Below are 27,312 nucleotides of genomic sequence, written 5' to 3'. Positions count from 1 at the left end.
AAAAAAGAAATTATCAAAAATAAAAACAAAATTACTCCTAATCTAATAGCCCTATCAAAATAAAAAAGCCTCCCCAAAATAAAAAACCCTAGCCTACAATAAACTAACAATGGCCCTTAAAAGAGCTTTTCGCAGGGCATTGTCCCACAAAAAAGGCATTTGGATGGGCATTACCTTTAAAAGGGCATTTAGCTCTTTTACATTGCTCAAAACCCTAAGCTAAAAATAAAACCCACCCAATAAACCCTTAAAAAAGCCTAACACTAACCCCCGAAGATCGACTTCCAGTTTTTTAAGACCGGACATCCATCCTCATCCAGCCGGGAGAGGTCTTCATCCAAGTGGCAAGAAGTCCTCAATGAAGCCAGGAGAAGTCTTCATTCAAGCGGCAAAGAAGTCATCCTCCAGGCGAACAAAAGTCCAGACGGCATCTTCTATCTTCATCCTTCCGGCGTGGAGCGGGTCCATCTTCAAGACATCCGGCGCAGTGCATCCTCTTCATACGGTCCCAGTCGTACACTCAAGGTTCCCTTTAAGGGATGTCATCCAAGATGGCGTCCCTTGAATTCCGATTGTCTGATAGAATTTTTATAAGGGCAATGCCATCCAAATGCCCTTTTCAGGGCAATGGGGAGCTTAGGTTTATTTAAATAGGATTTTATTTAAGGGGTTGGTTGTGTGGGTGGTGGGTTTTACTGTTGGGGGGTGTTTGTATTTTTTTATACAGGTAAAAGAGCTGATTTCTTTGGGGCAAAGCCGCGCAAAAGGCCCTTTTAAGGGCTATTGGCAGTTTAGTTTAGGCTAGGGTTTTTTTTTATTTTGGGGGGGCTTTTTTATTTTGATAGAGCTATTAGATTAGGAGTAACTAGTTTAAATATTTGATAATTTCTTTTTTATTTTGTGTAACTTAGTGGGATTTTTTTGTAATTTAGTTAATTGTGTTTCATTAATGTAATTTATTTGATTTTAGTTTAATGTTAGGTTTAACTGTAAGACAGGTTAGGTTTTATTTCACAGGTACATTTGTATTTATTTTTACTAGGTAGTTAGTAAATAGTTAATAACTATTTACTAACTAATCAACCCTAACTAATCAACCTAGTTCAAATAAATACAAACTTACCTGTGAAATAAAAAAAAAAAAACTTAAACTAGATACAATATAACTATTAGTAATATTGTAGCTAACTTAGGTTTTATTTTACAGGTAAGTATTTATTTAGTTTTAAATAGGAATTATTTAGGTATTAATTGTAATTTTTATTTGGAATTATTTTAATTATGTTAAGTAAGTGGGTGTTAGGGTTACATTAGGGTTAGGATTACGTTAGGGTTAAGGTTAGATTTAGGGTTAGGTTTAGGGGTTAATAACTTTAGTATAGTGGCGGCGACATTGGGGCAGCAGATTATTGGTTAATAAGTGTAGTTAGGTGGGTGTGATTTTGGGGGCAGCAGACTAGGGGCTAATAACAGTAAAGTAGGTTGCAGCGATGTTAGGGGCAGCAGATTAGGGGTTAATAAGCTCATGTAGGTGGCGACAACATTGGGGCAGCAGATTAGGGGTTAATAATATTTAACTAGTGTTTGTGATGCGGGAGTGCGGCGGTTTAGGGGTTAATATGTTTATTATAGTGGCGGCGATTAGGGGTTAATCATTTTATTTTAGTGTTTGCGATGCGGGAGGGCCTTGGTTTAGGGGTTAATAGGTAGTTTATGGGTGTTACTGTACTTTGTAACACTTTAGTTATGAGTTTTATGCTACAGCTTTGTAACGTAAAACTCATAACTACTGACTTTCAAGTGGCGGTACAGATCTTGTAGTTATAGGCTGTACCGCTCACTTTTTGGCAAACTCGTAATACCGGCGCTATGGAAGTCACATTGAAAAAGGAAAGGTTTCTTTTGAAAGCTGCGGTAGTTACGTTGTGATACGGCCAAAAAGGTGTGCGGTACAGCTAAACCTACAACTCCTGTAATACCAGCGGTAGTGAAAAAGAGCCATAACACTGCTTTTTCACTGATAGCGCACAACTAGTAATCTAGCTGATTGTTTGCAATATTACAGCTAAATCTGCACAATCTCATTCATATTATTGTCTGTAATAATAAATAGTAGAACAGGTATTTAGTGATGTGCACAAGCCTCTCATTAGCATCACATATTATTGTCTGTAATAATAAATAATACAACAGGTATTTAGTGATGTGTACAAGCCTCTCATTAGCATCAGATATTATTGTCTGTAATAATAAATAATACAACAGGTATTTAGTGATGTGCACAAGCCTCTCTCATTAGCCTTACATATTATTGTCTGCAATAATAAATAATACAACAGGTATTTAGTGATGTGCACAAGCCTCTCTCATTAGCATCACATATTATTGTCTGCAGTAATAAATAATACAACAGGTATTTAGTGATGTGTACAAGCCTCTCATTAGCATCAGATATTATTGTCTGTAATAATAAATAATACAACAGGTATTTAGTGATGTGCACAAGCCTCTCTCATTAGCCTTACATATTATTGTCTGCAATAATAAATAATACAACAGGTATTTAGTGATGTGCACAAGCCTCTCTCATTAGCATCACATATTATTGTCTGCAGTAATAAATAATACAACAGGTATTTAGTGATGTGTACAAGCCTCTCATTAGCATCAGATATTATTGTCTGTAATAATAAATAATACAACAGGTATTTAGTGATGTGCACAAGCCTCTCTCATTAGCCTTACATATTATTGTCTGCAATAATAAATAATACAACAGGTATTTAATGATGTGCACAAGCCTCTCATTAGCATCACATATTATTGTCTGTAATAATAAATAATACAACAGGTATTTAGTGATGTGCACAAGCCTCTCTCATTAGCCTTACATATTATTGTCTGCAATAATAAATAATACAACAGGTATTTAGTGATGTGCACAAGCCTCTCATTAGCATCACATATTATTGTCTGTAATAATAAATAGTAGAACAGGTTTTTAGTGATGAGTACAAGCCTCTCTCATTAGCCTCACATATTATTGTCTGTAATAATAAATAATACAGAAGGTATTTAGTGATGTGCACAAGCCTCTCTCATTAGCCTTACATATTATTGTCTGTAATAATAAATAATATTACAGATATTTAGTGATGTGCACAAGCCTCTCTCATTAGCATCAGATATTATTGTCTGTAATAATAAATAGTAGAACAGGTATTTAGTGATGTGCACAAGCCTCTCTCATTAGCATCAGATATTATTGTCTGTAATAATAAATAGTAGAACAGGTATTTAGTGATGTGCACAAGCCTCTCTCATTAGCATCAGATATTATTGTCTGTAATAATAAACAGTAGAACAGGTATTTAGTGTTGTGCACAAGCCTCTCTCATTAGCATCACATATTATTGTCTGTAATAATAAATAGTAGAACAGGTATTTAGTGATGTGCACAAGCCTCTCATTAGCATCAGATATTATTATCTGTAATAATAAATAATACAACAGGTATTTAGTGATGTGCACAAGCCTGTATTATTAGCATCACATATTATTGTCTGTAACAATAAATAATACAACAGGTATTTAGTGATGTGCACAAGCCTGTATTATTAGCATCACATATTATTGTCTGTAACAATAAATAATACAACAGGTATTTAGTGATGTGCACAAGCCTCTCATTAGCATCACATATTATAGTCTGTAATAATAAATAGTAGAACAGGTATTTAGTGATGTGCACAAGCCTCTCTCATTAGCATCACATATTATTGTCTGCAATAATAAATAATACAACAGGTATTTAGTGATGTGCACAAGCCTCTCTCATTAGCATCACATATTATTGTCTGCAATAATAAATAATACAACAGGTATTTAGTGATGTGCACAAGCCTCTCTCATTAGCCTTACATATTATTGTCTGTAATAATAAATAATACAACAGGTATTTAGTGATGTGCACAAGCCTCTCTCATTAGCATCACATATTATTGTCTGCAGTAATAAATAATACAACAGGTATTTAGTTATGTGCACAAGCCTCTCTCATTAGCATCACATATTATTGTCTGTAATAATAAATAATACAACAGGTATTTAGTGATGTGCACAAGCCTCTCTCATTAGCATTGCATATTATTGTCTGTAATAATAAATAATACAACAGGTATTTAGTGATGTGCACAAGCCTCTCTCATTAGCATCACATATTATTGTCTGTAATAATAAATAATACAACAGGTATTTAGTGATGTGCACAAGCCTCTCTCATTAGCATTGCATATTATTATCATATACTCACCTAGAATCTGTGCTGTGGCAGAAGTCACTGTGCCCAGAACGAGCACCAGGAGGAGGGAGCCGGTTGCTGGAGTCATGTTGGTCTCTAGTTAATGATCTGATGATTGCTCCGTCTCACACTGGGATTTATACCCTGACTTCAGTGATGAATTTAAAGGGGACAAGGAAGAAGAAAATGGTTGGGAAAGTCCACAACAACCTAAACAATCATCTAACACACCTAACATAGGTCACCCAGATCTTAGAATATCTCACATTCCAGTGATCAGAAGATATGTGTTTCATTATGTACATTATTGTGTCCTTAAGCCACGAGTCATATTGTTTGTATAATAAAGTATTGTAATATAATGCGCTGCTTTTAATTTGCTTAACCCCCTCAGCACATTGAGTTGTTTGTTAAGCGAGAGCACATCAAAGAAACCTATTACTTCCTAAAGCACTTTATCCATACAGCAAAGTAAAGTATTTAAGGCTAGATTACAAGGGAGGCGCTAACTGTTGTGCACAAGCAAAAATGGGTTCATAGCGGCTCTTTGCACGTGTGAGAAGAAATGTGCATATTTTTTTTCATTTATTATGTGTCGGGATAGCGCAAATTCAGAGCTCTAGTTCACTGTTTCACAAGAAAACAAATGTGCAGAACATCAAAATGACATTACAAAGTACGTTACAGTCATAATATCATTATCTAATTGTTAAAAAAAGATATTCCTCAAAGATATGAGAACTCAGGTGTTAACAAAAAAAGTCTGCAAAGGGCTTTGACATAGGGATACATAAATATACATGTCTAAAGATAATATATATATATATATATATATATATATATATATATATATACACATACACAGTATCCAGCAAAAGGGAGTACACCCCTCACATTTATGTAAATATTTTATTATATCTTTTCATGTGACAACACTGAAGAAATGACACTTTGCTACAATGTAAAGTAGTGAGTGTACAGCCTGTATAACAGTGTAAATATTTTATTATATCTTTTCATGTGACAGCACTGAAGAAATGACACTTTGTTACAATGTAAAGTAGTGAGTGTGCATCCTGTATAACAGTGTAAATATTTTATTATATCTTTTCATGTGACAACACTGAAGAAATGACACTTTGTTACAATGTAAAGTAGTGAGTGTACAGCCTGTATAACAGTGTAAATATTGTATTATATCTTTTCATGTGACAACACTGAAGAAATGACACTTTGTTACAATGTAAAGTAGTGAGTGTACAGCCTGTATAACAGTGTAAATATTTTATTATTTCTTTTCATGTGACAACACTGAAGAAATGACACTTTGTTACAATGTAAAGTAGTGAGTGTACATCCTGTATAACAGTGTAAATATTTTATTATATCTTTTCATGTGACAACACTGAAGAAATGACACTTTGCTACAATGTAAAGTAGTGAGTGTACATCCTGTATAACAGTGTAAAAATTTTATTATATCTTTTCATGTGACAACACTGAAGAAATGACACTTTGCTACAATGTAAAGTAGTGAGTGTACATCCTGTATAACAGTGTAAATTTGCCGTACCCTCAAAATAACTCAAAACACAGCCCTTAATATCTAAACCATTGGCAACAAAAGTGAGTACACCCTTAAGTGGAAATGTCCAAATTGGGCCCAAAGTGTCAATATTTTGTGCGGCCACCATTATTTTCCAGCACTGCCTTAACCCTCTTGGTAATGGAGTTCACCCGAGCTTCACAGGTTGCCACTGGAGTCCTCTTCCACTTGTCCATGACGACATCACAGAGCTGGTGGTGTATGTTAGAAACCTTGTACTCCCCCACCTTCCATTTGAGGATGCCCCACAGATGCTCAGTAGGGTTTAGGTCTGGAGACATGCTTGGCCAGTCCATCACCTTTACCCTCAGCTTCTTTAGGAAGGCAGTGGTCATCTTGGAGGTGTGTTTGGGTTCATATCATATTGGAATACTGCTCTGTGGCCCAGTCTCCGAAGGGAGGGGATCATGCTCTGTTTCAATATCACAGTGCATGTTGGCATGTATGGTTCCCTCAATGAACTGTAGCTCCCGAGTGCCGGCAGCACACATGCAGACCCAGACCATGACACTCTCATCACCATGCTTGACTGTAGGCCTCACCTGGTTGCCGCCACACACGCTTGACACCATCTGAATCATTTAAGTTTATCTTGGTCTCATTGGACCACAGGGCATGGTTCCAGTTATCCATGTCCTTAGTCTGCTTGTCTTCAGCAAACTGTTTGCAGGCTTTCTTTTGCATCATCTTTAGAAGAGACTTCCTTCTGGGATGACAGCAATGCAGGCAAATTTGATGCAGTGCACGGTGTATGGTCTGAGCGCTGACAGGCTGACCTCCCACTCCTTCAACCTCTACAGCAATGCTAGCAGCACTCATACATCTATTTCCCAAAGGCAACATCTGGATATGACGCTGAGCACATGCACTCAACTTCTTTGGTCAACCCTGGCACGTCCTGTTCTGAATGGAACCTGTCCTGTGAAACCGCTGTATGGTCTTGCCCACTGTGCTGTAGCTCAGTTTCAGGGTTTTAGCAATCTTCTTATAGCCTAGGCCATCTTTATGTAGAGCAACAATTCTTTTTTTTCAGATCCTCAAAAAGTTATTTGCCATGAGGTGCCATGTTGAACTTCCAGTGACCAGTATGAGAGAGTGTGAGAGCAATAATACAAATTTAACACACCTGCTCCCCATTTACATCTCAGACCTTGTAACACTATTGAGTCACATGACACCAAGGAGGGAAAATGGCTAATTGGGCTCAACTTGGACATTTCCACTTAGGGGTGTACTCACTTTTGGTGCCAATGGTTTAGACATTAATGGCTGTGTGTTGCGCTATTTTGAGGGGGCAGCATATTTACACTGTTATACAGACTGTACACTAACTACTTTACATTGTAGTAAAGTGTCATTTCTTCAGTGTTGTCACATGAAAAGATATAATAAAATATTTTCAAAAATGTGAGGGGTGTATTCACTTTATGGGATACTGTATATCATATGTGTGTACATATGTATTTATGTACTTATATGTGCATATATGTATTTACAGACTTCTATAACCATATAAACACATACATATATATATACAGTGTTTCCCCGAAAATAAGACCGTGTCTTCTATTAATTTTTTGCTCCCAAAGATGCGCTAGGTCTTATTTTCAGGGGATGTCTTATTTTTCCATGAAGAAGAATACGGTACACATTTATTGCTGAACAAAAAAAAAAGAAAATTTATTGCCTGTATACGGTAGGAAATGTAGTCCTCCTGTGTCATTTTGATTCCCCCCTCTGATCCTCCTGTGTTATTTTAAGTGATCCCCCCACCCCTTTATCAGACATTTCCCCCCTACCTCGCTCTATAAACCTTTAACCCATATCTTCCAATCTAACATCTACTAAATTGGGGTCAGAGACAATACGCCTGACTCTCAACAGTTGACTTTTTGGGAGAGAGTTTATCAGGGATGGAGAATGTGCACTGTCATAGTGTAACAAACTGTTACGATCAGTACTTTTCCTGAATAAATCAGTTTTTAAAGTGCATCCATCCTTAATAACTCTGGTGTCCAGAAATTCAATGGTTTCCTCATTCCATGTTAGTTTAAATGTGAAATGTTAGTGGCAGCATTCAGATCTGCCACAAATGCCATTAGGGTTCCAACGTTGCCCAGCCACACCCCAAAGATGTCATCTATGAAGCGCCACCAGGTGGCGCCACATAGAGTAAACCAACTGTTACAAAAAACAAATTTTTCTTCAAATATATTCATAAAGATGTTGGCGTAGTTTGGGGCGACGTTGGAACCCATGGCAGTTCCCTGGATCTGCATATAGAAATTGTCTTCAAAGAGAAAATAATTGCAATTTAGTACCATATCAAGTAACTGTAATAAAAAGTCAACCTTCTGTCTATTCAATTTAGGATCATTTGCAAGCACTGACTCTATAGCTCCCAGACCACTGGCATGTGTAATAGAGGTATATAAACTGTCTACATCTAAGCTAAAAAGAATAAACTTACTTGAAGAAAAGTTTAAAGTATCCAATTTGAGAAGGAAATCGCTGGTATCCTTAATAAAAGATGTAGACAGTTCTACATAAGGTCTAAACATCCGGTCTAAAAAAAAAGATACATTAGTCAATACAGAGTCAGTGCTTGCAATGATAGGACGACCAGGGGGGGTTTCAAGATTTTTATGTATCTTTGGAAGGACATACATAACTGGAATGTGGGGATGTTTCACTGTTAGAAACCTAACCAAATCTTCATCTATCAAATTATTTCTTAAGGCAGTATTTAATACATGATCCAATTCTTTTTGTATAGAGAATAAAGGATTTTTTGTTAGTTTCTTATATACAGTGGTATCCTCTAATTGCCTGTAAATTTCATTGATATAATCACTTTAAGACATTATAACTAAAGCTCCACCCTTATCGGCTCTTTTCAGTATGATATCTCTCTTTAGTTTTATTGCTTCCAAAGTTTCAAATTCCTTTTTATTAAAATTCACTAATTTTTGATTGTTATTTTGACAGTGTTTCCTATAGTTAAATTTCTCATTAACTTCAGTAATATGTTTAAGGGTGGAGCTTTAGTTATAATGTCTAAAAGTGATTATATCAATGAAATTTACAGGTAATTAGAGGATACCACTGTATATAAGAAACTAACAAAAAATCCTTTATTCTCTATACAAAAAGAATTGGATCATGTATTAAATACTGCCTTAAGAAATAATTTGATAGATGAAGATTTGGTTAGGTTTCTAACAGTGAAACATCCCCACATTCCAGTGATGTATGTCCTTCCAAAGATACATAAAAATCTTGAAACCCCCCCTGGTCGTCCTATCATTGCAAGCACTGACTCTGTATTGACTAATGCATCTGTTTTTTTAGACCAGATGTTTAGACCTTATGTAGAACTGTTTACATCTTTTATTAAGGATACCAGCGATTTCCTTCTCAAATTAAAACTTTAAACTTTTCTTCAAGTAAGTTTATTCTTTTTAGCTTAGATGTAGACAGTTTATATACCTCTATTACACATGCCAGTGGTCTGGGAGCTATAGAGTCAGTGCTTGCAAATGATCCTAAATTGAATAGACAGAAGGTTGACTTTTTATTACAGTTACTTGATATGGTACTAAATTGCAATTATTTTCTCTTTGAAGACAATTTCTATATGCAGATCCAGGGAACTGCCATGGGTTCCAACGTCGCCCCAAACTACGCCAACATCTTTATGAATATATTCGAAGAAAAATTTGTTTTTTGTAACAGTTGGTTTACTCTATGTGGCGCCACCTGGTGGCGCTACATAGATGACATCTTCAGGGTGTGGCTGGGCGACGTTGGAACCCTAATGGCATTTGTGGCAGATCTGAATGCTGCCACTAACATTTCACATTTAAACTAACATGGAATGAGGAAACCATTGAATTTCTGGACACCAGAGTTATTAAGGATGGATGCACTTTAAAAACTGATTTATTCAGGAAAAGTACTGATCGTAACAGTTTGTTACACTATGACAGTGCACATTCTCCATCCCTGATAAACTCTCTCCCAAAAAGTCAACTGTTGAGAGTTATTGTCTCTGACCCCAATTTAGTAGATGTTAGATTGGGAGATATGGGTCAAAGGTTTATAGAGCGAGGCTATCCACAAGCTTTAATTAAAAAAGAAATAAAATCTGTTTTGTCTACTCCAAGAGAAAGTCTATTACAGACTACAAATAAGAGAAAGGAGACTGACAAAGACAGTAGATTAGCCTTTGTCTCAGAATTTTGCAGCCTCAGCCCAGCTATACAAAAAATAGTGAGGAAACGTTGGAATATATTGAGTGAATGTAACCCTAACATTCTAGAATTCCAGAAACCACCAATGCCTGAATACAAACGTAGCAAAAATCTCCATGATCATTTAATCAAGGCAGATATGGGATCTAAAACATTTATGAATCAAAGATATATAACTACCAACAGATGTGGTTCATATGCATGCCTAAACTGTTCATGTTGCGGGAATTTGATTAAAGGCCCTGTGTTCTATCACCCATGTAATGGGAAAAAATATCACATCAAGGGATACTATACCTGCAACACTGACTATGTTATCTATCTAATTAAATGTCCCTGTGGGCGGAGCTATATTGGAGAGACAACAAGGAGTGTACGCAATAGAATTATAGAGCACAAAAGCTCTATAAGAATTAAAAATCTAAAAGCTCCAGTCGCTGAACATTTTTTAGATAAAAAACATGCCATAAATCAACTCCGTTTTCAGATCATTGACCATGTCCCTAAATTACGTAGAGGTGGGGACAGGGAGAAAATGCTAAAACAGCGTAAAGCATTCTGGATTCATGAATTGGGTACCATGTATCCCAATGGCATGAATACGGATTGGGACTTGTCAGTGTTTCTTTAGGGACATTATCTCTGTGAATGAACTTAAAAATTTAAAAATCAAAACTTAAAACCTAAAATTTAAATATTCTGATAATTAACTTTGAATTTAATATTGCACTTTAAATTCTATTTGTAATTTTGAACTAAATTGTTGAGGTGTCTATTTCTGAGTATTTTTTGTACATTGCACTTTAAATTTTGTACATTGCACTTTAAATTCTATTACTAACTTTGAATTATATAATTGAGGTGCTAATTATGGAGCATTTTTTGTACATAATTTAAATGTGTTATATGATAAGTATATCCAGTATATAAGAGGTTAACTCTTACCTGTGTTTTTAGCGCCACCTGGTGGTAGATTGCTATATAAGGTGTTTGAATTTATTGTACACATTAGCTTGACAAAGAGACAGAAGTCTCGAAACGTTGCTGTTTGCCCTGCTGTCTCAAGAATAAATATCTATGCTGTCACTACTCTCTGTTTGTGATATTCTGACCAATCTATCTGCCAGTATAATTCCACCCTTACATCGGTCATTCACACTCTGGCCCCTCCAACCTTAGCTCAGAAACCACACTCTCATCCTCAGCCCTGGCATACTCCTCTGACATGATACCTATGCAGATGCTCCTGTACTGCTGAGCAATATTGGAGGAAATCTCGGAGTTCAGCTGACTTTCTTCACTACAAGTTCATCCTGAACTCCAACTATTCTGCCCTCAATCTTTATAAGCAACAATATTTTTCTAATCTCATCTCTACTCTTTCCTCTAACCCTAAACGTCTGTTCTCCACGTTCAACACTCTTCTCCGCCCACCCCCACCTCCTAACACAACCTCTCTCTCAGCTCAAGATTTTGCAAGCCACTTCAAAAACAAAATTTGCTCCATCAGAAGTGAAATCAGCTCTCATTATACTTCCAATCTCCCACCCCCTCAAAAGCTCACAATCACCCAAAACCCAAATATCCAAAAATGCAGCTCTTTTGCCCCTGTTAATGAGGATGAAGTTTCTGCCCTTATACTGTCCTCCCACCTCACTACCTGTCCCCTCGACCCCATCCCCTCACAGCTACTCCCCTCCCTCTCTTCTACTCTCACCCCCATACTCACACACATTTTCAACCTCTCCCTCAGCACTGGTATATTTCCCTCATCTCTAAAACATGCAATGGTCACACCTATCCTCAAAACTTCCCTTGATCCAATCTCCCCTTCCAATTACCGCTCTATTTCCATACTCCCTCTTGCCTCAAAGCTCCTTGAAAAGCTAGTTTACGCACGTCTATCCCATTTCCTTACACTAAACTTAAACTAAACTAAACTTGACCCACTGCAATTTAGATTTCATTCCCATCACTCTACAGAGACAGCAATTATCAAGGTTATCAATGACCTACTTACAGCAAAATCCAAAAGGCTACTTCTCTCTGCTTATCCTCCTTGACCTGTCTGCAGCCTTTGACACTGTTGACCACCCTCTTCTGCTCCAAACCCTCCAATCCTTTGGCATCTGTGACACAGCTCTCTTGTGGTTCCCTTCCTATCTGACTAACCGTACATTTAGTGTAGCCTTCTCCGGAGCATCCTCTGCCCCGTTACCACTTTCTGTTGGGGTACCTCAAGGCTTTGTCCTTGGTCCCCTTCTCTTTTAAATCTACACGTCGTCACTAGGTTCCTTAATAAAGTCCCATGGGTTTCAATACCATTTGTATACCGATGACACCCAAATCTACCTCTCTGCACCAGACCTACCTCCTTCCTTACTAACCCGTGTCACTAACTGTCTTTCTCACATCTCATCTTGGATGTCCTCTCACTACCTTAAGCTAAATCTCTCCAAAACTGAACTCCTTATTTTTCCCCCTTCTTCCAATGTCTCCACCCCCAAAATTTCTATATCTGTTGATAATTCCATCATTACCCCTACCCCACACGCCCGATGTGTTGGGGTCACACTTGACTCAGATCTTTATTTCACTCCTCACATTCAGTCCTTGGCTAAAGCCTGCCGCTTCCACCTTAAAAACATTGCTAAAATTAGACATTTACTTACAAAAGATACAACCAAGATTTTAATCCACTCTCTCATCCTTTCCCACCTTGACTACTGCAATTCTGTCCTCTCTGGTCTACCTAGCTGCCGCATAGCTCCTTTACAATACATTATGAATGCCTCTGCCAGGCTCATCTTCCTTACTCGTCGCTCTTCATCTGCTGCACCTCTCTGCCAATCCCTTCACTGGCTTCCTCTTGCCTCTAGGATTAAACATAAAATCCTCACCCTGACATATAAAGCTCTCAACTGCACTGCTCCCCCCTACATCTCAGAACTGGTCTCTAGATACTCTCCCTCCCATCCCCTTCGAACAGCTCAGCATCTCCTCCTCTCTTCCTCTCTTGTTACTTCCTCACATTCCCGTTTACAGGACTTCTCCAGACTGGCCCCCATCTTGTGGAATTCCCTGCCTCGCTCCATAAGACTCTCCCCTAGTTTTAACAGCTTCAAGCACTCCCTAAAATCTCTACTATTCAGGGATGCATACAACCAACACTAACCTTTCCTAACGCCATTGCTTTCCCCTTGAACCCCTTAGATTGTAAGCCTATGAGCCCAGCTGTTTACAGATTGCTTCATAAGAGCCGACTACAACAGTGAAACTCTCGGCAGGGCCCTCTACCCACTTGACCCCTACAAAAGCTATCCTGTACACCGACTATGTGTACAGCGCTGCGGAATCTGTTGGCGCTCTACAAATACCTGATAATAATAATATTAGTGTGTATATATATATGTGCATATATATACATATATATATATGTGTGTGTGTGTGTGTGTATGTATATGTATATATGTGTATATATATATATATATGTATATATGTATATATATATATATATATATATATGTATATATGTGTATGTATATATATATTTATATATATATATATATATATGTATGTGTGTATATATATATATATATATATATATATATATATATATATTTATATGTGTGGCAAACCTAGCCACTTCTGGACTATAACGTATGAAAGGTTGTCTATAGACTGTATATTGTGCTATGTAGATGTGACAGACCCTTCTGTCAGCACTGAAGGAGTTAACTGTGTTCAGCTTTAGCCTCAGCTATTGTGCACTGTCATTAATGTTATTGATAAACAGTCCATTGTTTAATCACCCTCAGAGAGAAAACGCCTAAGTGATAAAAAGAGCCAAACGTGTCTGGTGTTTAAGTTGTTATCTGCCTAAGTAAAGTAATGTACAACATTCTTTCAACCCCCCTTCTGGGGGGTCTGACCTGCATAAATACTGGGCATATGAGCCTTAATAAAGTCATTCTGTTTTAAACCTGAAAACTGGCTGGGTTGTGAATTGCTGATTCCCTATGCAGGACATTGTTCCCTGGTGTTAACCCTTGGTATCCTGTTGGTACCGTTACAATATGTATGTATATATATGTATACATACATATATATATATATTTATATATATATATATATGTATATGTATGTATATATATATATGTATGTGTGTGTGTGTGTATATATATATATGTGTGTGTGTGTGTGTGTATATATATATATATATATATATATCTGTGTGAATAAATAGAACATAGTCTGCTATGGTAAAAACACTGGAATGTGAGACATTAATATTTATATGTTGCTTTAGCGCACTTGAGAATATGCTACCGGGTTTGCATGACTTGTTTGGTATTAGGTTTTTTCCCCCTCTTTGTGCTGCATTGAAGTCTATGGGGGAATATGTTAACACGTCGTGATATTGAGACTTCTGCTTTTTAGGGTATGAAGTTACCGCTTGTGCAAAACTTTTTTACTTTCAACTTGTAATACGAGTGCAACCTGTCGTGCACAAAAACCTTAAATCTAGCGGATTTAACCCGCAAGTGGGAGCACAAACTACAGCTCTGCTTGTATTCTATCCCTTAGATATTCTGGGATTAAAAAAATATATTCTCAGCCTATATCGCCCTATTCCGACCATTCCTGAAGTCCTTGTTTTCTTTATCATCTAATGGCCAACAACAGGTTTCATTGGATACTCATGGAATTATTCAAAGAGTTCATCCTCTATAGTCAAATGAACAGTTATTATACAAAATAAGTGATTATGATATAAGGATATAGTCATATCTATACAATTATTGTTATATTCCGATTCCAGATAAGTTCTGGGGAATCTTCTCACCTCACCAAAGTAAAAGTGACTATAATATAATACTGCCTTTATATTATTAGCAACAGGTAACGCCAAAAGCTTATTCACATATGGTGGAGTCAAAAAGACTTGATTTTATACTTTCAGGAAAACAGTACCACCTCATCACCACCACATCACCAACTCATCACCACATCACCACCTCATCACCACCTCATCACCACATCACCACCACCTCATCACCCCCTCATCACCACCACCTCGTCACCACCTCATCACCACCTCATCACCACCTCATCACCACCACATCACCACCACATCACCACCACATCACCATCTCATCACCACCTCATCACCACCACATCACCACCTCACCATCACCACCTCATCACCACCTCATCACCACCTCATCGCCACCTCATCACCACCTTATCACCACCACATCACCACCACATCACCACCTCATCACCACCTCATCACCACCACATCACCACCTCATCACCACCTCATCACCACCACCTCATCACCACATCACCACCTCATCACCACCTCATCACCAACTCATCACCACCTCATCACCACCTCATCATCACCTGAGCCACAGCACAAATAGTACACAACTATGCAGTTTTTATAGTTATAATAAATCAGTAATAATCAAAGCAATCAACATAACATATCCAGTAACTTGTATCCACATAGTAAATATCATTATCTCCAGTGATAACAATTGCACTTTTATTATAACATGTATAATATCTAAAACCAACCTTCACAGGCTGTAGAAAGGCAACTTAGGTAATTACTATCATTGAAAGGAAATTGGCATGGTGCAAAAATGAAATAGGAAAATATATTAACAGTATTAATCTTTTACTAACTTGCTACAGATGTAACATTAGAGATATACTCACCTATGGAAAAAACTATATCAATGTGTCCAATAAGCATCTATCATTAACCATATTAGCATCAAATATTATTAGGCCTCATAAAAAAACGCAATAACATTTAGATTTATATATCTAGTCAATCTCCAGCAATTAAACTACATAACTATATATATTTACCACATGACCACCTTTCACAATGATAGAATGGAATAACTATATCAAACCCTATACATATATCACAATTTGATACACAACAGACCATAACAGTTTCTATCACACCCACTGCTAAACAGTCATTTGGTAACTTACAAGAATTCAGTGTAGCTTGCGGCAGCCGTATGAATATCCTATTCTATGGGAATTAAAGGTTTTCCCTTGGTGTGATTCCTATTTCCTACAGCAGATAGAAATAGTAACTTAGGCGTATTCTATATCTAGGGTTGTAAATAACCCACGTCTCATCTGGCCCCCTCTCCTAATCACTGAACACTATAACAAAGTAAAATATAATCAATTTGGATAAAATACCACCTGGGTATAGGATGAACCGCCTAGGCTATCAAATCTCCTTACGCCTGGATTCGCTCTAGTGGTGAAAAGGTGGATGACACCTTGATCTCTAGTGATATATATTGCTCTCCTCAATTCCTTTCACCTCAATGTTGTCTCCCCTTTTCCTTTCTGATCCCTTGTCTTTTATGTAGGCTGTTCTCATTATCCAGGGATCTGCCTTAGGGGTTTACTTGGGGGCTGTCTTATGCCTTTTTGGTCCCTACAACTTAATCATTAAAGGGTTATTTATGTAATCATTAATGTTACCTGTCCACTAGAGGTCACTATGTGATTAAATATCCCTTGGTTATTTTCTTAAATTCTTTAAGGATTGTCTCTTATTTCTTAGATAATGTAGTTGGAATATGCTATAATCTTTGTGTTGCTTATAAAATTGACGATTGATACATTTAGAATGTGTCATTATCCCAAAAGAAAATATACATCTGCATATATATCAGTGCTATTTTATTACATATACATATATATATATATATATATATATATATATATATATATATATATATATATATATATATATATATATATATATAGGCGTATTTATGATCATGTGTTTTCATATAATCATTTAATTGTAATGGTTTCTCAGATATTCCATAATTCATGATCATTATCAGACTGTATCCTTTAAAGATATATATGTATATATATACAGCTGGGAGTCTGATGGCGGTGTGTCACGGTGGGGGTAAGTAGGTATTTAAGTTGTGCTGTGATTAATGTCTGTAAGTGGTCTGAGGACGGGGGAGACCCCGAAAACGTTTACCATTAAACGATTTATTCAAACGGAGAGTGCCTTCTTTGCTGTGTAGATATTTGACTGTTTGAAAGTGCACCCCGGCAGCTGGATGATAAAAAAAAAAAAAAAAAAAAAAAAAAGTGTGCTGGTTCCCTGCTTCTATTTGTATACGTATTGATTGGACCTACAGCACCTTGTGGAAGAAATTGTCCACACCCTGGGATAACTGACTGGGACACTATTTGCTTAGCAGATTGATTCTGCTAAATTGTTTTTAAAACGGTGACGGTGTGGTGCAGCATTTGTTGTTGTAATATTAAACACAGACTGAAGTATGAGCCAAGAGGACACGGAGGCCTCTCAGGTGGATGATCAGCTTGAAGATAACATAGAGGGAGCTAATGTGTTCCAATTCTCTGAAGTTGATGCAAATAGAATCCGGTTTGATGCCATTACTATCAGAAAACAAAGGGAACAACCTGATCAGATATTTAACTATGTTGTGAAACTAAGGAAGAAGAAAATTGATTTACAGCTTCATGGGTGTTACTTATCAGAATACCATAGGAAGGCATTTATTCCAAAAGGATTTAGGATTAAGAACATACCCACTATTGGGCGTAATAACCCCACTTTCTGCCTTAAGTGGTGTGGTATTCTGAACAAGGGCTCTCTAGATTTGATGTTGTTGGTCATACAAGAGGTAAGTGACCAATTAAAACAAATTGAATTAGAACTACAGAACTTTGAGTCTACTCATATGATTAAACTTACTGAGGATCCCAGTGAGGCATGGCTTGATAAACTAAAAGCAAGCATTGATACCTATGAGAAAGAACTGTTAACCTTTAAAGAACGTAAATGGGAAGCAGTAACACAGGACTACAAAGAAAAGCGCATTTACAAATGGCTGCTTGGTCCCCAAGAAAGGGGTAACTTTTCTAGGTACAGACGTGCACGAGTGTTCAAGCCAAGGTCACTGACTACAGTGGAGAGCTCGGATAACAGCTCTGATCCAGAAGGTCATTTGCCCACTCGGAGTGAGTTCCCTCAGGGATCCCAATCTATGACTACTCGCTCAAAAAAACAAGCAGGGCATAGGCCACACCAGAGGCGGGGGCGACGTGGGTCGCAGAGCAAGAGGGAGACCTCCTCGGCAGTGGCGCAAATAGACAACACTGATGGGTCTAGTAATATCATTATGAATCTAAGCTCATATGTTCTGACCAAATCTGAAGAAGCAGTATTGCAGAAAGGTCTAAAATTTATCCCAACCTTATATGCAAACAAATTTTTTCTCAATGTTGATCTCTTTAAATTTCAGAGATCCTTGAGGTTGAATGAACACTTTGGGATCCCCAAAGAGGAACCAGTGGGTTTACGTAAAAAGGGCAAGTTTGATCCAAAAAGCACTAATGCAAGCATTGCCACTTATGCAAGAATGACTAAGGGGGACATGATGAGAGATCTTCATGACCATAAAAACAGCTTTAGGAATAACTTGAATAGAGAACAGCGCCTAGCTCTCAAAAGCTTACAGAATAACAAAGATTTGGTGATACAGGAGGCGGACAAAGGAGGGGCCCTGGTCCTGCAAGACTATCGTGATTATAAGCAGGAAATTGTGCAGCAATTATCCGATGGTGATACATACAGACGGCTACCGGGCAATCCTACTGGATCCTTTAAGACAAGAATTGACAACTATCTGGAATGTCTTTACCAACAAGGCATTATTGATAAAGCCCTGAGGGATTACTTACAAGTTGAGCATCCTATTGTCCCTGTGATCTACACCCTGCCGAAGGTGCATAAAAATCCAATCACACCTCCAGGAAGACCAATTGTGTCAGCCAGGGGATCTATTTTACAACCCCTGGCTACTTTTGTAGACAGTATTCTGCAACCAATCGTGAGGCACACTAGTTCCTTTCTTTTGGACTCCATTGAGCTTATCCAGCTGTTGAAGACCTATCGTACATCTAGTGAAGATGAGCTTCTGGTCACATTGGATGTGACCAGTTTATATACCGTGATTCCCCACGAACAGGGAATGGCTGCTGTTTTGAACCATCTTCTTAGACACCCTTATATTGGCCCTCCGGTTGATGTGATGTCTGAACTATTGGACTTCTGTTTAAGATGCAATTATTTTAAATTCGAGAGGGACTTTTTTCTACAGATCTCAGGAACAGCGATGGGGTCCAATGTGGCCCCATCTTATGCGAATCTGTTTATGGCCCACTTTGAAACGGTTGCCACCACTGCCTTTGAAGATCCTAGAATAAGGTTATACCGACGGTACATAGATGACCTCTTCCTTATCTGGTGTGGTACAGAGGATGAGTTACTGGTGTGGTATTCAGAAGTAAACAATGAGAATCCACAAGTACAATTTAAGATGACCTATGATGTACATACCATCAACTTCCTGGATTTAAGGATTTTCAAGGAGAACACAGTCATCAGTACAAACTTATACCACAAAGAAACTGACTGGAATTCATTACTGGATGCCACAAGCTGTCACCCTCCTAGTTTGAAAAAATCACTGTCAAGGTCACAGTTTAAGCGTGTGGTACGCAATAATAGTAATCAAGAAAGGAAGGAACAGCAACTACAGGAGATGTACAAGAAATTTACGGACCGTGGATATGGATCTAAGTATCTTGATCAGTTATTACTGGAAGCATCAGGGCTTACACAGGAACAGGCACTCACTAAGGTGGAGAGAGATAAGAGTGAGAAGAAAATTATTTTTACCACCATCTTTTCACCTGAAAAACTACAGTTCTCCAATATTTTGAGGGAACATTGGGACATTTTGGAGAGTGACAAAACATTACCCTTTGCATCCTGTGTGTCACCACTGGTTGGGTTCAAGCGTGGGAGATCACTGAAAGACATGTTATTAAGACCCGACAACAGTGACAGTTATATGCCTAGTACATGGTTAAAAACCACGAAAAAAGGTTGCTTCCGCTGCAGTGGTTGCACTACCTGTGGTGGGCTAACCCAGAGTAACACATTCCAACATCCATGGTCTAATAAGAAGTACCACATCCTGCATAGGGTTACTTGCACAACCACGTATATTGTGTATTTATTACATTGTCCGTGTGCTAAATTTTACGTGGGTAAGACCCAGGATGATCTCAGGACGAGGATGGCGAACCACCGGTCAGCGATTCGGCTGGCAATTAAGAATGGCGATTCAGACCAACCGGTGGCTCGCCACTTCAGTACCAGTGGGCATGCTGTGTCTGACCTTCGATATATCATCATAGACCACGTCCCACGCAATCCTAGGGGGGGTGACAGGGGCAGGCGTCTACTACAACGGGAGTCTCAGTGGATTTTTAATCTGGAGACTATGTACCCAAAGGGGCTGAATGTCCAGTTGGACTACCAATGTTTTTTGTAAAAGTTGTAGTAGATGTATGCCCACTGCCTCCTTCATGTTAATATGAGAGCTAAAGCTAATATGAATATGTACGTCCATTGCTGCAATGAGTATATGCAGTGAAATTTTAGTACAGTGGATGATCTTTACAGCTGGGTTCCCCATTTATAATAAAGTATCTGCTTAATTGAGGATGCCTATCAGGTATTGAAGATGGTAGATTGGGGGGTGCTTCGTGGTAAAGTAACACTTCCTTGAGCTCAATCTCTTTTGGTCTGTGAAATGGGTACTGTGCTAATGGTTTTGACTATGTACTTAAGTCCAGTTGGGGGCATGAGTTTAACACATTAAGAGTATTGTCAGTACGCACAGGCAGCCCCTCTATGTAAATATGAATATAAATTCTCGCATAAAGTTTTGCAGGGATTAGAATGTAAAAAAACATTATATGTGTAACTTGTGAAGATAGCATGGGGGGTAGGTACGATCTGTGCAAATTACATTATGCTTAGTGTAAGGTAGAAATATCGATATGTAACACAGTACCATCTTCAGCTATTTTACTATATTGCTGCATTAGTTTTTGTTATGTTGATTTTAACTTTCGCTTTTTATTTGGTAGTTGGTCCCCGTCGGCTCCCCTTAGTTCCGGGCGCGCATGCGCAGTTGCGCTACACGGAAGCTGGGAGTCTGATGGCGGTGTGTCACGGTGGGGGTAAGTAGGTATTTAAGTTGTGTTGTGATTAATGTCTGTAAGTGGTCTGAGGACGGGGGAGACCCCGAAAACGTTTACCATTAAACGATTTATTCAAACGGAGAGTGCCTTCTTTGCTGTGTAGATATATATATATATATATATATATATATATACACATACATACATATATACACACACATTTACACACACACACATATATATATATATATAAATAAATACACACACACACACACATATATATATATATATAAATAAATAAATACACACACACACATATATATATATAAATAAATACACACACAAACACACACACACACACACATATATATATAAATAAATACACACACACACACACACACACACACATATATATATATAAATAAATACACACACACACATATATATATATATATATATATATATATATAAATAAATAAATAAAGGAATAACCCTGTAGAAAGAAATTGAAGAGACCCCACTAGGAAGCAGGGCATGGGGTGAGAGAAAGGACAAGGGGGTGGGCTAAGCAAAGGGTTGATAAGGGGCTGACAGGAAGTAGCAACAAACATTTGGAAAATAACAAGCACTGATAGCAGGAGCAGCACGGTGGGCAAATTAGGACTACAGTCTTTGCTTACCTGTCATGGAAGCTTTACTTGCTGAGCTGATGAAGGTGGCCAGAGAGAAGGGAGCAGGCTGGATTCAGGAGCACCTGGGCGCAGCAGAGAAAGCAGCCGGAGGAGGAGAGGAGGAGAGGCCAGGTCCTAGCGTAGCTGGGCCCAGGAGGAGTGAGAGGCCCACAAGGAGATCCAGACCGCCTGAGCGTTTGAGCCCTGAGGCGGTAAGAAGGAGGTCGGGCAGAGGCGCCGGTGGGGCCTCAGGGAGGATGCCAGAAGTGGTTCGGCAAGAGGCGGGACCGGTGAGGACGGCCAGGCCCAGGGCAGGCTCGCGGCCTAGTGCGGCTGATGCGGGAGCGGAGACGGCCCGGCAGGCGCAGTCGAGGCCTCAGTTGCGGAGGAGCGGCAGGAGATCCGGGGACCTGCAGGATGGAGAGCGGGCCACAGCGGGACCGGAAGCGACGGCCAGGCCGGGTACAGGCTTGCGGCCTACAGCAGCGCGGCCGGATGAGGCGACGGCCAGGCCGGGTACAGGCTTGCGGCCTACAACAGCGCGGCCGGATGACGTCACGGCCCGGCGGTCGCAACCGGGCCTTGGGACCAGAGGAGTGAGCAGCGGAGGTCACCGGGCGCAATCGGAAGGAGCAGGTGAGAGCGGGAGGGGGGGGGGGCTCCGGGGGCTTAAGCCTTGCACCGGGAGGGGCCGGGGGGGGGCGGCTTAGGAGGGGGGTGCCCGTAGGCAAGATGGGGCACAAAAAAGGAACTACCGGGCCAGGGGCAGACCAAGCAGGGTAAGGGCCGCAAAGGGCGGCATCCAGAGGACATAGTTGGAGGCGGCAAGGGAATTTGAGAGGAGGGGGGGGGGCTCAATGCAGCAGGCAGGAAGGCGTAAGGTGTAGGTGGAGGATTTGCAGGTGGGGACAGGTTCAGAGGCCATAGGATGTGAGGCGGATGGGAAAGAGAGATGAGGTTCTGGGAGCGGGGTGCCTGGGGACCACAGGTAATTATTGAGGGGAGAGGTGGGAGTCAGGGGGTGATACCCTTAGCAACTGGATGTACTAGCAAGCAGTTAGGGGATGAGGGCCGGTAGGAGAAACAGTGTGTGGGGGGGGGAGTAGGGGGAGATCTGAGGCAGGGATAGTTGGGAGGGGGGAGGGAAGAGGACAGGGAGTCTGTTAAGGGGTGCGGTGTTGGGTAGGGGGTACCTATGCTGCAGGGTGGGGGTGTGGATATAAATAAAAAAAAATAAAAAAAAAAATAAAGGGGGGTGAGTGAGTTAGCACAAGGGAGAAGGGGGGGGGATTGAAGGGGTTTAGGGGGGGGGAGGGGGATAGGATGCTGGAGGTGTGAAGGGAATGATGTTGATGTTATGATTTGTTTTACAGAGGGAAGGGCCGCTACGGCCCGGGGAGAGGTGGCGGGCAATGCCACAAGGGAGATCGATGATATGGAGCTGTGGACGGAGCCACCGCTTGAGCTGGACACCAGCGGTGACTTCGAGGAGGAGGAGGATCCGTTGGAGGGCACATCGGCAGGAACGGCGACGGCTGGCCAGGTAGGGGGGATGGATACACTGGCGCAGCTATTGAGGTTGTTGTCCCCACCACGGGGAGGGGTCAGGCCAGGAAGTGGTGAGGGGAGGCCAGAAAGGGGGGATGATGTGACGGGTTTGATCTCTTTACAGACGGCAAGACCAGGACGTGATACGGGGAGGGATCCCACTCCCCTGAGGAGGCAGGACACAGATAGGGGGCACAGAAGGTCACGGTCGCCAAGGCGCAGGAGGAGAAGAGGAAGGGAGGCGTCGTCGCCCACCTGGGCCAGGTTGGAGAGGTCAAGAGACAGGAGCAGAGGCGGCAGGGGGAGGTCCCCTGCCAGGAGAGGGACGGCGAGACGCATACTGGAGGTAGACGGAGCGGGGACGGCCGGGAGGCCTAGGGGCTCCAGTCGGGACGGACGCATGCCAGAGGCGGGAGTCTCTGAGGAGAGGAGAAGACTAGGACCGGCAACAGCGGTGCAGTCAGCAGGTGAGGCGGCTGCGCTGCTCCCTAGGATGAATGAGGGTTTGTCTGGGGAGCGTGAGTTGATACTGACAGGGTTGAAGGGCTTGATTGCTACATTGGAGAAGGCTCAGGGGCAAAGGGGTTCGCCGGCGGCGGCATGGGCGCAACCGGCAGGTGAAGCGCAGAGCGGAGGGGCTCAGGCAGCATCTGGTACGGGGGCTGCAGTCGGTGCGGGGACTGGAGAGACGCTGAGGGTTCCAGAGGATGCATTAAGGAGACCGTGTCTATGTTCGGTGGGGCCTCTGGGAATACACCTCACCAGTGAGCTGAAGGAGAAGATCTGGAAACGTGAATTTCTGGAAATTTTCTCGCTGCTCCCCTTGGATCAGGTACTGGAGGTGAAGGAGGACGATAAGGAGAAAGGTAAGAAGGAAGACTAGGAGAGGAAGAAGCGGTGGAGGAAGTTGCCGAAGACGTTTGGGAATTGGTCCAGGGCATTTCGCATCATGGCGAGCGTGGTGTGCGAGAAATTCCCAGAACAGGGGTCGTCCCTTTTCTGTTACTACGATGAGATCGGGAATGCGTATGGGACATACGGTGGAACGGCGTGGTGGCGGTATGACGAGAGGTTCCGGCAGCGAATGGCGGTTAGGGCTGAGATGCGGTGGGATGATAGGGACATGGGCATCTGGTTAGAGATCATGACGCCCCTGAGAGGGGGTCAGTCCTTTCGGGCAGGCGGCCAGGGACCTTGGAGCAGGGGCGGGAGCGGAAACACAACAACAGCAATACGGAAGGGCCTCTGCTTTCAGTTTAATGAGGGGCAATGCAAATTCGGGGCATCATGCAAGTACAAGCATGAATGCTCGGGATGTGGGGGAATCCACTCTCTTGCCAAGTGCTTCAAGAAAGCGAGGCAGGGAGGAAAACCCGGGGAGGTGGGTAGTGCGAGCGCGGACCCCAGTGAGGGTCGAAAAGATGGTGCCATGGCTAAAGGAATACGCCAATGGGGGCAAGCACTGTGTTGGTGTTAAAAGAGTTAATGTTATCTAATGTTATTTAATGTTATTTATGTTATAAGTTATGTTAATAAAGGAGCTGCGGCCTTTCAATCCCAAAGAAGGTGTGAGGTGTTTTTGTGGGGGGGTTTGTTACAATGGCAACTTGACTATGTGGGGTCAAGGAATAACCCTGTAGAAAGAAATTGAAGAGAGGGTAATGTGACCCCACTAGGAAGCAGGGCATGGGGTGAGAGAAAGGACAAGGGGGTGGGCTAAGCAAAGGGTTGATAAGGGGCTGACAGGAAGTAGCAACAAACATTTGGAAAATAACAAGCACTGATAGCAGGAGCAGCACGGTGGGCAAATTCCCGCCCTCCCTCCCTGGTGATAGGCTTCAAAACTGTCGCAGCTGTGTTGGGGTGCTTGCCCTGGGTGGTAGAGGCTTACGCCTGTTATGATGTGATGGGACTTCCTGTTTCAACAGCAGGGGGTTGGTTTGATGGTGGTAGCCCCTCCCTTGGGTAGGGCGGGGCTTGTGGAACGTGGAATGGGGGCAAGCACTGTGTTGGTGTTAAAAGAGTTAATGTTATCTAATGTTATTTAATGTTATTTATGTTATAAGTTATGTTAATAAAGGAGCTGCGGCCTTTCAATCCCAAAGAAGGTGTGAGGTGTTTTTGTGGGGGGGTTTGTTACAATGGCAACTTAACTATGTGGGGTCAATACACACACACACACACATATATATATATATATATATATATAAATAAATACACACACACACATATATATATATATAAATAAATAAATACACACACACACATATATATATATATAAATAAATAAATACACACACACACACATATATATATATAAATAAATAAATACACACATTTATGCACAGACCTAGATATACTGGCACAATTGTTTTACCTTTTTTTTGCACCTCAGACAAACATTATAACAAACTCTATAGTTTAGTAAAAATAAACACTTGTTGTTTGCAATCTCTTTATAGGACAATGTTCTTCCTGGTGTGCAGTGGATTAGAGATTAATATTCTTTATCTGTATATGTTTGCCCTCCATTGTCTGTTCAGGTTTGGCTAGTAAATGTCTCAAGGAGTTGTAAATGAAAATCTATGGAGCCAACACAGATCAAAGTGGCCTTGTGTAATTCGAAGGGGAATTTCAGGTCATGCTATGTCCTCCATTTTGTCCATTTTATTTATACATATAAAGGTGCATTTATTTTCCATATTCTCCCACTTATAGATGCTCCAACAATGTTCATATAAATATACAGTATACACTAATTGTCATATAACTGCATGTAACAGACACTACTATACAGAATATGTACAGATACTGATATAAATATACAGTATACACTAATTGTCATATAACTGCATGTAATAGACACTACTATACAGAATATGTACAGATACTGATATAAATATACAGTATACACTAATTGTCATATAACTGCATGTAACAGACACTACTATACAGAATATGTACAGATACTGATATAAATATACAGTATACACTAATTGTCATATAACTGCATGTAATAGACACTACTATGCAGAATATGTACAGATACTGATATAAATATACAGTATACACTAATTGTCATATAACTGCATGTAATAGACACTACTATGCAGAATATGTACAGATACTGATATAAATATACAGTATACACTAATTGTCATATAACTGCATGCAATAGACACTACTATACAGAATATGTACAGATACTGATATAAATATACAGTATATACTAATTGTCATATAACTGCATGTAACAGACACTACTATACAGAATATGTACAGATACTGTTATAAATATACAGTATATACTAATTGTCATATAACTGCATGTAATAGACACTACTATACAGAATATGTACAGATACTGTTATAAATATACAGTATACACTAATTGTCATATAACTGCATGTAACAGACACTACTATACAGAATATGTACAGATACTGATATATATATATATATATATATATATATATATATATATATATATATATATATATATATATACAGTATACGCTAATTGTCATATAACTGCATGTAACAGACACTACTATACAGAATATGTACAGATACTGATATAAATATACAGTATACACTAATTGTCATATAACTGCATGTAATAGACACTACTATACAGAATATGTACAGATACTAATATAAATATACAGTATACACTAATTGTCATATAACTGCATGTAATAGACACTACTATACTATACAGAATATATACAGATACTGATATAAATATACAGTATACTAATTGTCATATAACTGCATGTAATAGACACTACTATACAGAATATGTACAGATACTGATATAAATATACAGTATAC

The 27,312-nt window shown here is 39.9% G+C and overlaps 1 protein-coding gene across 2 annotated transcripts in view; it reads right to left on the bottom strand.

The window, feature by feature from the left end:
* Positions 1–4,465, bottom strand: part of LOC128655856 (WAP four-disulfide core domain protein 3-like) — a 114,812-nt gene extending 110,347 nt beyond the window's left edge. Inside the window, exon 1 of one of the 2 annotated variants that reach the window (XM_053709429.1) lies at positions 4,313–4,465. In XM_053709429.1, the coding sequence (XP_053565404.1) occupies positions 4,313–4,388 (76 nt within the window). In that variant the 5' untranslated portion in view covers positions 4,389–4,465. The remainder of the gene's footprint in view (positions 1–4,312) is intronic. The other variant, XM_053709428.1, reaches the window with a different exon arrangement.
* Positions 4,466–27,312: the final 22,847 nt, after the last annotated feature.

This window comes from Bombina bombina, chromosome 4, assembly GCF_027579735.1.
Source record: "Bombina bombina isolate aBomBom1 chromosome 4, aBomBom1.pri, whole genome shotgun sequence".
Lineage (NCBI taxonomy): Eukaryota > Metazoa > Chordata > Amphibia > Anura > Bombinatoridae > Bombina > Bombina bombina.
This window is presented reverse-complemented; position numbering and strand designations above follow the sequence as displayed.